The sequence below is a fragment of the Pinus tabuliformis genome, chromosome X, assembly GCF_031772625.1.
Source record: "Pinus tabuliformis cultivar Carrire ecotype Pingquan chromosome X, CPIR1, whole genome shotgun sequence".
Taxonomy (NCBI): domain Eukaryota; kingdom Viridiplantae; phylum Streptophyta; class Pinopsida; order Pinales; family Pinaceae; genus Pinus; species Pinus tabuliformis.
Genome location: NC_142308.1, coordinates 866,043,588 through 866,059,843, shown reverse-complemented (window position 1 = coordinate 866,059,843; position 16,256 = coordinate 866,043,588). Strand labels below are relative to the sequence as shown.

Below are 16,256 nucleotides of genomic sequence, written 5' to 3'. Positions count from 1 at the left end.
ATGGCGACACTAAGTGAAAGTAGAAGTGATTAACAGTGCATGCAAAACATGAATGAAAGATTCAGCAAACAAATCAACATGCATGTGGGTGAGGCGATTCACCGGTTCGACAAATGTTCATGAAAAATAGTTTCATGCATGCGACAACAGTGAGATAGCAACGAAAACTACAATAGAGCTAGGACATGCTAGTATACATGTAAATGACAGCAAGCATTCAAAGAAATCAAGAAAACAACACTCACACAAGCGAATACACAAAAAGCAACAGAAATGCTAAAAAAGACAAGTTGAGGCCACTTACCTGTGAATAGCTAAGCTGGATGTGTCGAAGAGTCTTGGATGTGTTGTGGGATGTCAAAGCTCCAAGATCAATTTGAAATAATGAGCTCTGATGCGTCGAATAAATAAGTTTAAGATGATGATGCGCATGCCACGAATCTAGGAAAAAGCAACACTTGGAGGGAAGTTTCTAAAACAACTTTGCATGTAACCCCTGGCTGCTAAAAATAACTCCTTGAATCATGGGATGCCTTTTGCATGTTTCCTTTTGCTCTTCTAGGAAAAGAAAGTCATGCATGCATGCAAGTCAAGTTTCCTTGGTCCTGGGTGGAATTGGTCAACTGAACTGCTCAACTGCTTGAGAAAAATGTGCATTTCTTGCTGGGAGTTGGGCTGACTGCCCAGGAGGTTTGCGCAATTTCTAAGAGCAGCTGACTGCTGCCTAGATTTGGCAAATTCTGGGCTGAGCAGCCCTGTTGGGGAAAATTGCACAATTCCTGTTGGGATTGTTGACTGGAAGATTGCGCAATCTTGGAGCCCAACATGCTGCCAGACATGTTTGCACAATTTCTAGAGGGAAGGCTGGTTTCCCTCCAGAAATGCACAATTTTCTTGGGGATGTTGCCCAGCCTACAGTTGGACCAAGTTCAGGTGGACAACCTGTGAGGGAAATGGATCAAGTTGTGATCGACAGGTTGCCTGTGTGCATGGAAAACACTGAAGCTTGAGTACTTGACGAAGCAAGACAAGGTGTTGTGAAATATTGGTAGGAAGGCTCCAAAATAGGCTAAGGAAAAAATTTTGGAGGGTGGTTGTAGCCACTACAACACTATCCTAGAACCTTGGTCTGAAATCCATATTCAAAAATGGGGCCTCAAGGCGAGGGTTTCTCAAGTCAAATTCAAAATAATTAACATAACTACTAAGGATGATATTTGATAGAAAAAATATCCAACGTGTCTTGTACAGCAAATATGTGAGTTTCTTACCCAAAAAGATTTCAAGAAGAAATGAATCCAATGACCCAAAACTAATTTTTGTATGCCAAAATAAAATCCTAAGGTTGAGAATAACAAGATATAGAATAGTTGCAATCCTTTGGGATATATTCTCAAAAATCCCTAATTTTACCTTTGATTCATTCTAGCGTGGAAGAGAGACAAGTTGATTAATGTAGTCAATTTCTTGAAAAGTGAGAATGCTACCATAAATGGAAAAAAAAAACATGAATTAAACAAGATCAACCATAGAATATGATCAAATCAAGACAACTAATTTGTCCTTGCAACTATATGAGGCCTATGAAAGGATTAGGTCCCTAAAGTATGAGGCTACAAGAGAGAAATTAAGAAATGCCAACACTTATAGTGTTAATTTTTAGATTGTTCTATGTTGTATCAATTACTTTAGCCCAATTCCAAACTTCAATTAATAATATTTCCAATTACAATTAGTCTTTCCATTCATCGATAGTAATTAAAGACAAAACAATATATGCAACGACAAAGAAGACAATCAGCACATCAACAAGAGACACCAAATTTGGTCAAAGACCAGGGAAAAACCCCTCTAGTGGGAAAACCCTTTGAAATCCTTCTTTTATTAGGTTGTCATAAAAAGTTCAACAAAGAGTACAATGAGCCCAATACAATATGATCAGTAATATAACCCAACAACTTTAGAAACCAATTTATAGTGGTAAAATATATCAGAGACAACTTGATTCAGACTTCAGACAGCGTCAAAAAACTTCAGATGATGGTCAATTGTAGTCAAACCCCTGAACGCTCCCTTCAGGTTAGTGTGTGTGCCTCTATAGCTCCCTCGACTCTATCTTGGCCTTAGCGTGCGTGCGTCTGTGGATGAGATTTCCCTGTGTTGTCTGTGTGTCCAGAACAGAAACCCTAATTTTGTGTGAACTTTAGATATGTGACTTCGGACCCTTGTAAGACCTTTTCCTTTGCCAATGTGTCAAACCAAATCAGATAGAAGAAAAGAAGATGCTTGAATGTGATGATGTCCAAATGAGCTTCTAGGTGAGTTGTATATATAGGTTTGTAAGGGGTGTCCAACAATGTCCATTTGATGTTGAGGCCGGCCTATTTAAGTGTGCATGAGAGTGAAGCCGACCTGATCCAATATCCATGAGTAAGTGTTAGGATATTCCGACACATAGGATATAGTTAAGTTCAACTTGGTCTAGTATAGAGTTAGGTTAGAGTTAGGTAAAGTGTGTTTCTTTACCGTTGTACATTTTGTAACTTACAATCCGACGGTCACGATATGTAGTGATCCGACGGTTCACTCTCACCTCGGTATTACCGACACTTGATCCGTGGCTTGACACCCGATTGGTCCATGAGTTCTATTTAAAGCGCATGGAGGGTCATTGTTCGGGTAATCCGTGCATGAGAGAAGCTTATGTAAATTTTCATTCTTTGATTAATAAATTGTCTGTACCCACGTTGGGACAGGCCGTGGACTGTTTCCCTCCTTGCACTCTGAGGGTTTTAACCACGTGAAAAATACTGGTGTATTGATTTGAGATCTGGTTGTGAGCGGTGTCCTTTTGGTATTCTTCTGTGGAACTTACCCTGTAAATTCCTACATGGTATCAGAGCTATTTGAGGGCCGCGTCCGTTGGTGATCCAAATCTGAAGCCGGTAGAACTGCATGCGGCTGTCGTTTCCTAGATCTGCTGTTTCTGACTGCTTTCGGGCCGAGAGGACTGCTCTGTTGCATTCGGAGCATCTGTTTCAGTGAGGAACCCCTTTCGTTTCACGCGAAAAGGTTTCCGGTAGCCCTAGCTGCGTCATTTTTCAGATCGGGAGGTATACAGTGTTTTTTTTTTGCAGTTTACTGTCATTTTCTCTCTGCTTATTTCGGTTTCGGTTTATTTAGCCTTTTTTTTTCCCGGATCTATACCTTTCATTTCTGCGTATGCTCTTTGCCCTGCGACTCTGTGCGATCTGGGCAAATCAGAAACAGAAAGAAAGGATTTTTCTCATGCGTATGCTCTTTTCCCTGCACCTTAGTGTGATCTCGGAAAATCAGAAACATTGAGGAAAATATTTAGTTTTTCGGCTAAAAGCTAACTTTGAGATTTTTTTTAAAAATTTCTAGTTTTTTGGCTAAAGCTAACTTCGAGCCGTAAGGTTCGTTTTTCTTTGGATATTCGTGTTGGGTTTTGTGTTTTGTGTTTTGTAGGGGAAAAGAGTCTTCCCAAGGCAAGCACGCAAATCGAGGCCCCCCCCCCCCCTCTCTCTCTCTCTCTCTCTCTCTCTCTCTCTCTCTCTCAAATCTTTTGTATAGATCAATTGGTTCAAAGACCTTTTAAGAGAGTAGAGGTCTTGGGTTCAAGTCTCCATTTTGTGGGGGCGGATTTTTTCATTCCCGCACATTCGCGCACTTTGCCGGCAACGTCAACAATTTTTTTTTCAAAAAGCCATAACTTCTTCATCCGGAAGCCTTTTTCAGAGCCGTTTTTTTTAAAACCGCCTATTTTTTCGAGATCTATCCATTGGACCACTCACTTTCAGCATCTTCAGCTTCAGTTGTTTTTCAAAAATGGAAAGTCCATGCCAAGTCATTCTTGACAGCACTAACTACTTCCAATGGGTCGCCTACATGGGAGATTTACTTAGAAGTAAAGGTCTCTTCAGAATAGCCACAGACCAAGAGAAGAAACCCAAAGATGAAGACAAGGCCGAAAAATGGGAAAATCGACAAGATCAAGCACGTGGCTTGATAGGAATGTCTGTTTCTCCTGATCTTAGATTCCACATTGCAGAAATTGAAACTCCTCATGAAGCATTAGAAAAACTTGCTAAAGTTTTTGGGATTAAAAATGAAATTAGATCCCATCAACTTGAAAATGAGCTGCTTACTTTGGATCCTAATAATTTTTCTTGCATTGAAGATTTCTTGTCAAAATTCAAGAACCTTAGATATCTCTTGGAAGGTGTTAAAGTTAAGAAAGATGATGGTAACCTTATTTATTCCATCCTCACTAAGTTAGGGCCAGCCTACTCTGTATTTGTTTCCACTTTCCATTCTACCAGGGAAGCTTTCATTTGTCAAGGCAAAGACTACAAGCCCCCTTCCTTTGACTCCTTTTGTGATTCCTTAATAAGAGAACAAGAAAAACTCTTACACCTTGGTCTTCTTAATCTTGGAAACTCTTCCACAAAAGCGTTAGCCGCCCAGCAGTATCCAAATTCAAAGAATCCTAAGAAGTCTTATCCTCAAAGGAATGGTCCTAAACCAACTCAGCCTCAAGATGAAAGATCATTTCAGCAATATGATAAGCCCAATAAAAACAAATGGAAGAAGACTGAAAGACATTGTAACTTTTGTAATCGAGATGGCCACTTAGAATCTAAATGCTTTAAGAAGATGGAAGCCTTGGAAGCCGCAATGAAGAAACATAACATCCATCTGGAGCCTACTTCAACTTCAACTTCCGGAACGGCATTTTCTGCATGTCATCGTCAATCATCTCAGTCTAGTTATGCATTAAATGTATCTTCTTCTTCTTCTCATTCTCATGAGTGGCTCATTGATTCTGGAGCCTCTTGTCACATGGCCAAAAACCAAGCCATGTTTTCTTCTTTAAATGATTGTAACACCAAAAATATATATGTTGGTGATGATAGATCTCTTAATGTTGTAGGGACTGGAACTGTTCATCTAGACAATGGTCAGTTCAATGATGTATTATGTGTTCCAAACTTATCCTGCAACCTTCTATCTGTCTATCAGATAACTCATTCAGGTGAAGGTAAAATCGTTGAATTTTCACCTCATGATGTTGTAATCAAGGATCTAAAAGATCCTAAACAGATTCTAGCTACTGGTCTTGCTGATGATTCCAAAAGGTTGTATAAGTTTCACAACTTTGGGTCATCCCATCTTCCCTCAGTATTTGTTGCTCATAATGATGAAGTGAGCAAACTTTGGCATGAGCGGTATGGTCACTTAAACTATCGCTCCCTTCAGCATCTCTGTAAAGAAAACATGGTGACAGGTCTTCCTATGGTATCTTGCAAAGATGGTGTTTGTTCCGGATGTGTACTCGGAAAACATCATCGGGACAGTTTTGACAAACGTGCCTCTTGGCACGCCTCAGCCCCTTTACAGCTTGTGCACAGTGATTTATGTGGTCCTCTTCCTGTTGCTTCATTCTCTGGCTGCAAGTACTTCTTAACTTTCATTGATGATTTCTCTAGACGCACTTGGGTATACTTCTTAAAACTCAAGAGCGAAGTATTTACCACCTTTTTGGCCTTCAAAGCATTCGTTGAAAAACAATCTGGACATCAAATTCTTAAGCTAAGAACTGATAATGGTGGAGAATATGTTAAAAATGCATTCATCACCTTTTGCACCGAAAATGGCATTCAAATGCAACATACTGTTCCATACACTCCACAACAAAATGGTGTAGCTGAAAGGAAAAATCGCACTTTAAAGGAAATGGCTAATTGTATGCTGCAATCTAAAGGACTCAGTCTTAGTTTTTGGGCCGAAGCAATTAATTGTGCAAATTATATAATCAATCGCACTCCTACTAAGGTTCTAGAGAATATCACTCCAGAAGAAGCTTGGAGTTCCATTAAACCAGATGTAAGTCACTTTCGTGTGTTTGGAAGTGAAGCATGGGCCCATATTCCAGATGAAAAGCATAAAGCCTTAGAACCTAAGAGTGAGAAATGCACTTTTGTTGGATATTCTGAAGATGTAAAAGGCTATAGACTTATTCCATTTAAGTCCAAAAATGTTATCATTAGAAGAGATGTAAAATTTGATGAAAATAAATCGGCCTGCGAGCCTAGTCCGGCGGATGTGCCACCTCTTCCCATCTCTTCTATCTTTGAGAACATTTCTTCTTCTGATGATGAAAGCGAGGATGATAATCCTTCCCCACCTTCTCAGGATCCTCAACTTCCAAGATGGGTCCGTGCTACTCGGGATGCAGCAGGTGATCTTGCCGGTGATCCTACAGATCAGCGACGTACACGTTCTCAGTTTGAAAGAGCCTCTTCTTTACTGGCTCAAGCTCCAGTGAATCATGATCCTGACACTTTTGCAGAAGCTTCAGGCCATCCACATTGGGAAACAGCTATGAATGAAGAATATCATTCATTGATGACAAATGATACATGGGATCTTGTTCCTCTACCAAAGGGACGCAAACTTGTTAGATGCAAATGGGTTTACAGAACCAAGTATGGACCAGATGGGAAAGTTAACAAACATAAAGCTCGTCTAGTTGCTAAGGGCTTTTCACAGGTTGAAGGCATTGACTACACTGAAACCTTCTCTCCAGTTGCCAAAATGAACTCTATCCGCCTTGTTCTTTCCCTTGCTGCCTCTTTAAAATGGGAAGTACATCAAATGGATGTTAAATCTGCCTTCTTGCATGGGGACTTGCAGGAAGAAATCTATATGGAACAACCCATTGGCTTCATACAAACAGACTCCAGCCTCGTTTGTCGCCTTAAGAAATCCCTTTATGGCCTCAAGCAAGCTCCTCGAGCTTGGTATGCCAAAATGGATAGCTTTCTTTTAGAATCTGGCTTTTCTAGGTGTCATTCTGACAATACTGTCTACACCAAGAAAGTGGGCAACTCTCTCATCATCCTTGTTCTTTATGTTGATGATCTTATTCTTACTGGTAGTGATCCCAACCTTATAAACCATGTGAAGTCCAGCCTTAAAAAGAAATTTGAAATGACAGACTTAGGACACTTACACTATTTTCTCGGTCTTCAAGTCTTGCAATCCCAAGAGGGTATTTTCCTTTCCCAGTCCAAGTATGCTTGTGATATTCTTCGTCATTTTCACATGGAAGACTGTAAGCCAGCCCCTTCTCCCTTTCAGTCTGGAGTCAAACTTTCAGTCTCTTGTACTTCTCCTGAAGTTGATGCTACCTTATACCGTCAACTTGTCGGAAAACTCTTGTATTTAACCCATACTCGTCCTGATCTTTCCTTTGTTGTTGGCCTTGTTGCTCGTTTTATGCAAAAACCCCGTGAAAGTCATTGGAAAGCAGCTAAAAGAATACTTCGTTATGTTCGAGGTACAATACAGTTTGGGATTCATTACAGTGCCAAAGCAGCTCCTCTGTTAGTTGGTTTCACTGATTCTGATTGGGCTGGTGACCTTGATGATCGGAAGTCTACTGCCGGTTATGTCTTCACTCTTGGTTCAGGACCTATTACATGGGCTTGTAAGAAACAGGCTGCCATTTCTCTTTCGTCAGCAGAAGCAGAGTATCGTGGTGCCGTGGAAGCTAGTAAGGAAGCCTTGTGGCTTCGTCAGATCCTATCAGAGTTTGGCTTTGAGCAGCAGCATCCAACCACACTTTGGTGTGATAATCAAAGTGCCATTCAGCTATGCAAAGATCCAGTCCAGCATCAGCGCAGCAAACACATTGAACTACACATGCACTTCATCAGAAAGCTCATTCTTGACCATGTTCTTGAAGTGCAATATTGTCCAACGGATGATCAGGTTGCAGACATCTTCACAAAGGCTCTCACAGAGGCGAAGTTCACTAAACTTCGATATATGCTTGGAGTTCAGGAAGTTGTCACTAAGGGGGGATAGGCTCTAGTGCCTCCTTCCTTCTCCTATTGTGTCATATTTGTAAATCCTTCAATCCTATCCCAAGTTGTTCTTAAGGGGGGATGTTAGGATATTCCGACACATAGGATATAGTTAAGTTCAACTTGGTCTAGTATAGAGTTAGGTTAGAGTTAGGTAAAGTGTGTTTCTTTACCGTTGTACATTTTGTAACTTACAATCCGACGGTCACGATATGTAGTGATCCGACGGTTCACTCTCACCTCGGTATTACCGACACTTGATCCGTGGCTTGACACCCGATTGGTCCATGAGTTCTATTTAAAGCGCATGGAGGGTCATTGTTCGGGTAATCCGTGCATGAGAGAAGCTTATGTAAATTTTCATTCTTTGATTAATAAATTGTCTGTACCCACGTTGGGACAGGCCGTGGACTGTTTCCCTCCTTGCACTCTGAGGGTTTTAACCACGTGAAAAATACTGGTGTATTGATTTGAGATCTGGTTGTGAGCGGTGTCCTTTTGGTATTCTTCTGTGGAACTTACCCTGTAAATTCCTACAGTAAGTGCACAAAATCAAAAACCAACTTTTTCTTATCTAAACAAGGTGATCTTTAGGTTGATTTTGGTCCTCTCGAAAAGAGGAACTAAATGCCATCATCATCTCCATCAAATGAGTAGTCCAAAGTGGAATTCGATCGTAGTTGCATATTTTTAACATATAGTTCCTTGGCTCAAGGGATTGTAGATGGCAATGCAATAGATCTCCAACAAAAGATTGAACAACTCCTCAAATAAAAAGGTTGGAATGAAGAAAAAAGAATAATGATAACTTGTTGTAAGCCACCAATGCCCAAAACCTAACTAAGGAAAGACGATCTAAAAAAAGGTTGAAAGATGAAAGAGGATCAAAAGAAATGGCACAAGGAAAAGAAGCAAGTGGTACCATTAATAGAAGAAAGGTATACTTAGAGAATAAGGGACAAAGAGACATTAGCATATGATAAATTGCTAACTATAATGAAAACCATTAAAATCATAGTTTATGGTTATGTAGTTGATGGTGTTCTCAAAATCAAAAGCCATGTTCCGTAGGCATGTAATAAATTATTTGGATGAAACAAGAAAGAAATGGGAGCTTAGAGATATGGTGGCAAATACTTTCAACCAATTCCTCAATAAAATCTTAGCTTCAACATTGGAATTTTTAGGAGTTAGGACTTGAATGTTTCTCCCTATGGTCGTTGATACCTATGCCAAAAAAAAATTGAGTTAGTAGATTACTGATAGACAATCCTTACACCAAATAAACACATTGGAAACTTCATAACTAACTTGGACATTATGACTAATCATGGTCTTGCATGCCTATGGGATGATAAAATTAAGAATCCACTCTCTAGACAAGTACAAGGGGTTATTAAAGACAATAGTGGGTGGACTAACAAATGTGTCAAACAACAATCTATTCCACCTTGTGATTTCCACCTCAACCATCATTACACTCCTTGTTATATCCCCAAGTACAATTGATTACACCAATAAAGCTAATTTGGACAAGTCTGTCAAAATCCTTAAAGGCAACAATATAGTCAATGAGAATAATGTCAACTACTTTACGTTGCATATGATTATGAGATAAATGATTTTGAGCAAGGTCTACATCAAGAAATCTCCCCACTTGCTTAGATGTCACATCAACAATAGAGACCTTCGTAGATACTCATAATTTTTTTCTTATCACAAGACAAACCACATTTTGAAAATAAAAGGAGAAGTTCTTCTAAGTGATAAAGAAGCCAAAGTAACAAAGCAACCATTTTCGATTATCCTCTCACATGTGTCCCTACTTTTGAAAGATTAGAAGAGAGTGATGGTCCTTAATTTCAGGTTAAGCCTAAGAGAGAGAAGAGTACTCAACAATGACAATAGGTCCAACAAATTCTATACTACTAGGTTGCTAAATTTTTGAGAAATAAACCCTAACATTTTTGTATAATTTTATTGAACCCCTATTAGAAGGCTTTTTCATATTGATTCTATACTCTTTCCATTCATCTGGCATCCCCTATGTAAGCATCTTTGCAAGCTTTAGATTTTGGAAAGATGCAATAAAGGGCCAAAGATTAAGTTTTTATAGTCCCCATCTAGTATAATCATTCCAATTCAAAAGTTATTGATTTTATTGTGTAATGAAGATCAAGGAATATTGCAATGGTGAAATCATAAAATTTGAACAAATCATGCATGATTTCTTCCATATTTGTCTTATATTTGATGTTGAATGAATGTAAGCATCTATGCTTGTCTTGCCAATTTGATTATTTTTGCATTAAATGAGAGTAATGAGTTGATGTTTGTTGATTTTGTAACAATATGCCTTGTGAATATGGAATCATGATTAAGGCACTCCTCTATTTGGGTTAATAAACATTATTTTTGGTAGTCCCTAAGAATTTCCTTTTCACAACTTATAAAGTAAACATAAATCACTCGTAGGGATTGTTTTCATGTACCATTTTTGTCTGCAGTAAACCCAATTGAAGATCCATTGCATAAAGTTGTTCTAGTGTGACAATCCAATACAAATAACTTTAAAATAAGTGAGGGTACTCTCATTCTAGCCCAGATATTCCTTCAAATACTTATGATGGTGTAGGAAGGCACTCCTACACATTATGCCCCAATATTGAGACCTTAAGTGAGAGAAAGCATAGAGTGGTGTAGGAAGGTGTTCATGCACATTATTCTATGGCATTGAAACCCTTAGTGAGAAGGAGAAGAACAACCAAGAGCACAACAAAACCATTTTTTTAATAGCATATATAGTCAAGAAAACAAATTGACTAGGTAAAGTGAAACATCCAAATAAATCTCAACACCATATCCCCTACATCCCATCAAATACTACCAAACAAATACAATTTCCTATACAATCTATATCTTTTTATGAAGAGCCTTAACTACTCTTAACATAAACTAATATTCCATTTTAATGAGTTATCCCAAAAAATTTAATATAAAAAGTTCAACTCTCCAAGGAAACCCCTTGGGATAATTTAATTCAATCAAAAGTGACATCCATCCTTAACCATTCCCTATGAAATTTGAACTTGAAACCAACCCAACTAAAACTTAATATTACATATTATAAAACAACTTTACAATAAAACTCATAATTTTTTATATTTAAGGTTTAACTTAAAAACAAAAAATAAAACTTTAAGTCATTAAAACTCAAAATGTAAAATTTCACTTATAAGATTAAAATTTCACTTAAACAATTACTATAACATAAATATGAAATTTCAACATATTCAAAACAAAATGTTATGATTATTTTCAAATTCAATAATAATAATTTGAGAAATTTTTAAATATTAAAAATAATCTAATAATAATAATCAAAATTATTTTCAAATTCAATAATAATCTAAGAAAATTTTAAATAATTTTTAAATATTGAAAATTATAAAAAAATGATAAAAAAATAAATAAAGGATTTGTAGTTGTGTTAAATTTATATTGCAATTTGAATAAATTATCTAATAAACTTATAAAGTAATAATAAATAAATTTAAATTATTTTCAAATCCTGTTAATATAAATTTTTAATTGAATCTAGTATATATATAAAAGATGATTCATATTCATGAAATTTATTAAATTTACTCAACAAATAGATAAAAAATCATACATTAAAAATTCTTATTATTATTATTATTATTATTGTTATTAGTTTAACAAAATCTAATTAAAAATAAATAAATTAAAATAATAATTTGGAATTTGTATAATAATAACTTGATTTTAATGGCTTAGATGCCCTTGGGTCTGCCAGTGCTCAAACCACAATTACTCATACAATGATTTGAGAACTCTGATAAACCAACCAAAAAAAATTTAAAATATTTATGTGCTATTTTATCTGTCATTTAATTTATGTGACTTAAAGTCACAACAAAGTAAAAGTAGCAAACATACAACTTTAACTTTGAAATTATGTGACTTAAAGTTACAACAAAGTAAAAGTAGCAAACATACAACTTTAACTTTGAAAAGCAAACATACAACTTTAACTTTGAAATGGAAAAATAATTTAGAAATCCTTAATTTCATAATTGTATCTAAGACAATATTTTCACATTATTAAATCTAAATCTATATATTTTTATTTCATATAACATCATAAATAAATAAACCAGAAAAGATAATAAATTGGTGCTTAACATTTGTTATTAATGTTATGGTAAAAGAAATGTATAAGGTTATCCACTGATTTAATGATCCATTGTTATGGTAAAAAGAATACCTGCATGGCCACCCATCCTAACCCAAACCACCTGCAAATTTTGACATTGTGTTCGGTGGATTGTCTTGCGCCTTCAAACACGGTGCCTGCGTTAGTCGGAATTTCCTGTTACAACACCCAGTACGCAAAATAAGTCCAACATATCTTTCATTCCCAATTTTGCAATCTTTCCAAACAAAATTTAGTTGAAATCAAGTTCCCTCTCTGATACAATCAGAAGGAAAGCCTTACCTTTTTCCAGCGATGATCAAACAATATCTCCACAACCATAAGTGTTTCCAGAATAATCAGAATTATGGCTACCACCTGTAGCGAGTTAAGGACTAATATTGTCTAATAATAGCTATCTGTCACTTGAAAGATTCATACATGACTTTTTGGATTTCTAATTGGGAATAACTGTTAAACCCTACACTCACTAAGATACATGTACTTATATTATAACAACAGACATGGCAAATCAGGATACATATACAGTACAATGGCTGCTTGTATTCTTAGTTGCGATGTGAATGAGCAGAGTAATGCTACAGCCGATAACGCCAATCACCAAAAGTCCATAAATGCACCTGCAGTTTAATTCAATCCAACGGTATCAATTTTATACCAGTTTAGAGAAAAACTGAGATTCACTAAAAGCAGGTCATATTGCTTTTCTTCCATAATAATTGAGAGACAGAATTGTATAGCGTAGAAGGCAATTTTAGTGTAGATTTCTAAATATTTGGGAAATTTAATGAATATGAGCTTAGTGATTTTGTTTTGTTTGTTAAAATATTTTAAAATCTGAAAAAAAAAAAAAAACATGTATAGCAAAAATATATAAAAAAATATATTTTCCAAAATATTTCAAAATCTATCAGAAAAATAAAAATGACTATAAACATTATTAAAAAAAATACAGAGAAAAACGCTGTTTCCCAAGAGCCGAGCCAATCCAACCTAACCAGTGCTAAGAAGATTTCTTATACTTCTGAAATTAACCATCCAAACCAAACCATCTATATAACCACTGTTAATATTTAAACTGAAAACCAAACCATCTATATAACCACTGTTAATATTTAAACTGAAAACCAAACCATCTATATAACCACTGTTAATATTTAAACTGAAAACCAAACCATCTATATCACCACTTTTAATATTTAAACTGAAAAATACTTACGAAGGTCCAGTCCATTTATAAAAATATTTTGAAATTTGAAACCTAGATAAATATAACCAGTGTAAAAACTGCATTTTTGGGGCTGGAAAAAGTTTCAAATACCATCTCGTCAAATTGGAGAAGATTGCCAGACCGAAAAATCTTGGAGGATGGGAGTTATAAATGTTAGAAGTCTTGGCTGGGCGCGGTTGGTTAAATTGTTATGGAGGGGTGTTTTCAGTGAAGGCATATGGGGTAAGATAATTAGCTTCAAATATCTTAAGAATAAGGAAGAAAAAGGATTTTATTTGCGGGATGAGACAGGGATTTATTGGAAATAAAAAATGATCGAAGATCTGGTGCAGTTTCAACAAAATAAAATAATAAAATAATTTACTGGCTTTTCGGCACTGCACACAGGATTATATTGGGGAAAGATAGTATCCTAGGTACGAACACTGAATCACCTGTTTTAGCATAGTTAATAAACTACCTCAATAGCAAAGGCATCTTTGTCTGGAACCCACCGTAGGGGAGACCAGATTACATGGACCGAAAAAAAAAAGTGGAGGAGATAGAGGGGGAGATAGAAGTAGTGGACTGCTACTTTAATATTTGTATAAACTATAGATCTCTTAGGTGTTGGTTCTATAAATTCTGGCATACAAATCTTCTTATAATGTGGCTGACATGGTACAATAAAAACTTTACATGGGACAATTTATAAAAGGATATCCTACCTATGTAGGAATGAAGGAAGAATAACAGACATCTATTTCTACAATGCCCAAGTTCTATTAGTATTTGGAAGCATTTTACTAATATTATGAAGATTTCATATATCCAATTCAATACCATAATTCACTGTTTAAAATGGTGGAGTACACAATGCTGGGAAATTTGGAAATGGCTCAATCAATTTATCTTTGGAAGTAAAAAGTGGAGAGAATTTATGATTTGTGACTACATAGATGGATGGATCAATTTTGGTCAGGAAAATGGAACTTTGCAGAAAAATAAGGAAGACAAGGGGATGGCTCTGGGTAATACATACCCAACATGATTTTTTGATGGGGCTTCACAAGGAAGGAGATGCGGATGTGGTATTTGGATAAAATATTCTGAAGACCAAGAATTCTGAATACACTGGTATGGGATGTGGTATTTGGATAAAATATTCTGAAGACCAAGAGTTCTGGATACACTGGAGAGGGATTGAGTATGAAAGCAGAAGCTATTGCTTTGTGGGAGTTAATATGGTTCACTAAATTCATGGATATCCCACAAATGCATATCTATGGAGATTGATGTATTATTGACCATATCATGGGAAAAAACAATATACAACAGAACTCACTTCAAGGTTGGTTAAGTCAATAGAAAGTTTATGGACTACACTCCAAGATTCCACCCTACAACACGAGACTACAACAAAAATGCAGACATGATATCAAAGAAGGGGCTACTGGATACACTAGATGGAATGCACATTCAGATAAAAATGATGACAAGGATGGTAGAAGCAGGGAGTATCCTCATGCCTGGGTAGAGCACTTCACAAATTTGTCTCCTGAGCATCAAAACAATACAGATAAGTATTTTCTAACATACTTTTTGCTCTACTTTTTGTATATAGTTTATATGTAAACAAAGATACATTGATGATTTCTGTACATGGAGATAATTTTAGAAGACAATGTTAGAAAATGAGCACTTTCTGGGTAATTCAGAGACACATATTTGGTCAATATTATGGATTGGGGGATGTTGTTAAAAGTGGCATATAGTTATTATCCTGATCAGCCAGATATTAGGCTGATTTTTCTGGTATATGATGTTAATATGTAAATGTGCATATTTACTGTTTTATATAATACAAAACAGGTGTTTTCTTCCAACAAGTACTGAGATTTCTGAAATCAAGCATCCAAAATAAACCCATCTATATATATCTACTGTTCATGTTTAAACTGACAAAGACTCACCATGGTCCAGTCCATTTATCAGATGTGGCCGTTTGTTCCACAGAAACCAGCAAGTAGTTGCCATTGTTGGGTGCAGGGAAAACATGAGGTGGGGTGGGGGGCAGAACGTGAAGGAACCAGGAGATCAACAACCATATGGAGTGAAAAATCACCGCTAAGCCAAACAGTGAGTTGATGATCTTCCATATCAACAACACAAGGGATATGGACAGTTTGCATGCACTGCATATGCACAGACACATGGTTGGTTGATGGCTACACACAGTGACACAGCTAGATGATGGCTACACACAGAGACAGGTAAAGGTATTTTAAGAGCTTTAGCTTCTACGGGAAGAAGCCCAAGAGATAATTTCTCTATACACACAGAGGCAGGTAAAGGTATTTTAAGAGCTTTAGCTTCTACGGGAAGAAGCCCAAGAGATAACTGCTCTATGTCCATAGATCTGAGACCATACTTTTAAAAGGAGTATGGTATACTGTGACTTTTTAAAGGTGGCTGTGACGTTGCCATGTATGATGGTCATACATGGTATGGTAAAGATTATCGATTCTTTTGAGACCATACTTTTAAAAGGAGTATGGTATACCATGACATTTTGGAGGTGGCTGTGACGTTGCCATGTATGATGGTCATACATGGTATGGTAAAGATTATCGACTCTGTTGAGACCCTACTTTTAAAAGGAGTATGGTATACTGTGACTTTTTGGAGGTGGCTGTGACGTTGCCATGTATGATGGTCATACATGGTATGGTAAAGATTATCGACTCTTTTGATTTCCCAGTAGATCCTTTGTTTGCACCTCCCCGAGCTCTGACAACGAACAGGGAACAGGAGCCGCCGCCACTGTCCTCAATTAATCTAAAACCTATTTCTAAGGCAAGGCCTATTTCCAACTCTATAGATTCATTGAAGGACAGGCGGCTCTCGCTGGAGGAGG

The 16,256-nt window shown here is 36.7% G+C and overlaps 1 protein-coding gene across 1 annotated transcript in view; it reads right to left on the bottom strand.

Annotated features, from left to right (window-relative positions):
- Positions 1-15,743, bottom strand: part of LOC149142449 (tetraspanin-18-like) — a 40,493-nt gene extending 24,750 nt beyond the window's left edge. Inside the window, exons 1-4 of the mRNA XM_089449987.1 lie at positions 15,313-15,743; positions 12,650-12,749; positions 12,412-12,486; positions 12,181-12,285 (exon numbers count right to left, since the gene is read on the bottom strand). Of these exons, the coding sequence (XP_089306113.1) occupies positions 12,181-12,285; positions 12,412-12,486; positions 12,650-12,749; positions 15,313-15,554 (522 nt within the window). The 5' untranslated portion in view covers positions 15,555-15,743. The remainder of the gene's footprint in view (positions 1-12,180; positions 12,286-12,411; positions 12,487-12,649; positions 12,750-15,312) is intronic.
- Positions 15,744-16,256: the final 513 nt, after the last annotated feature.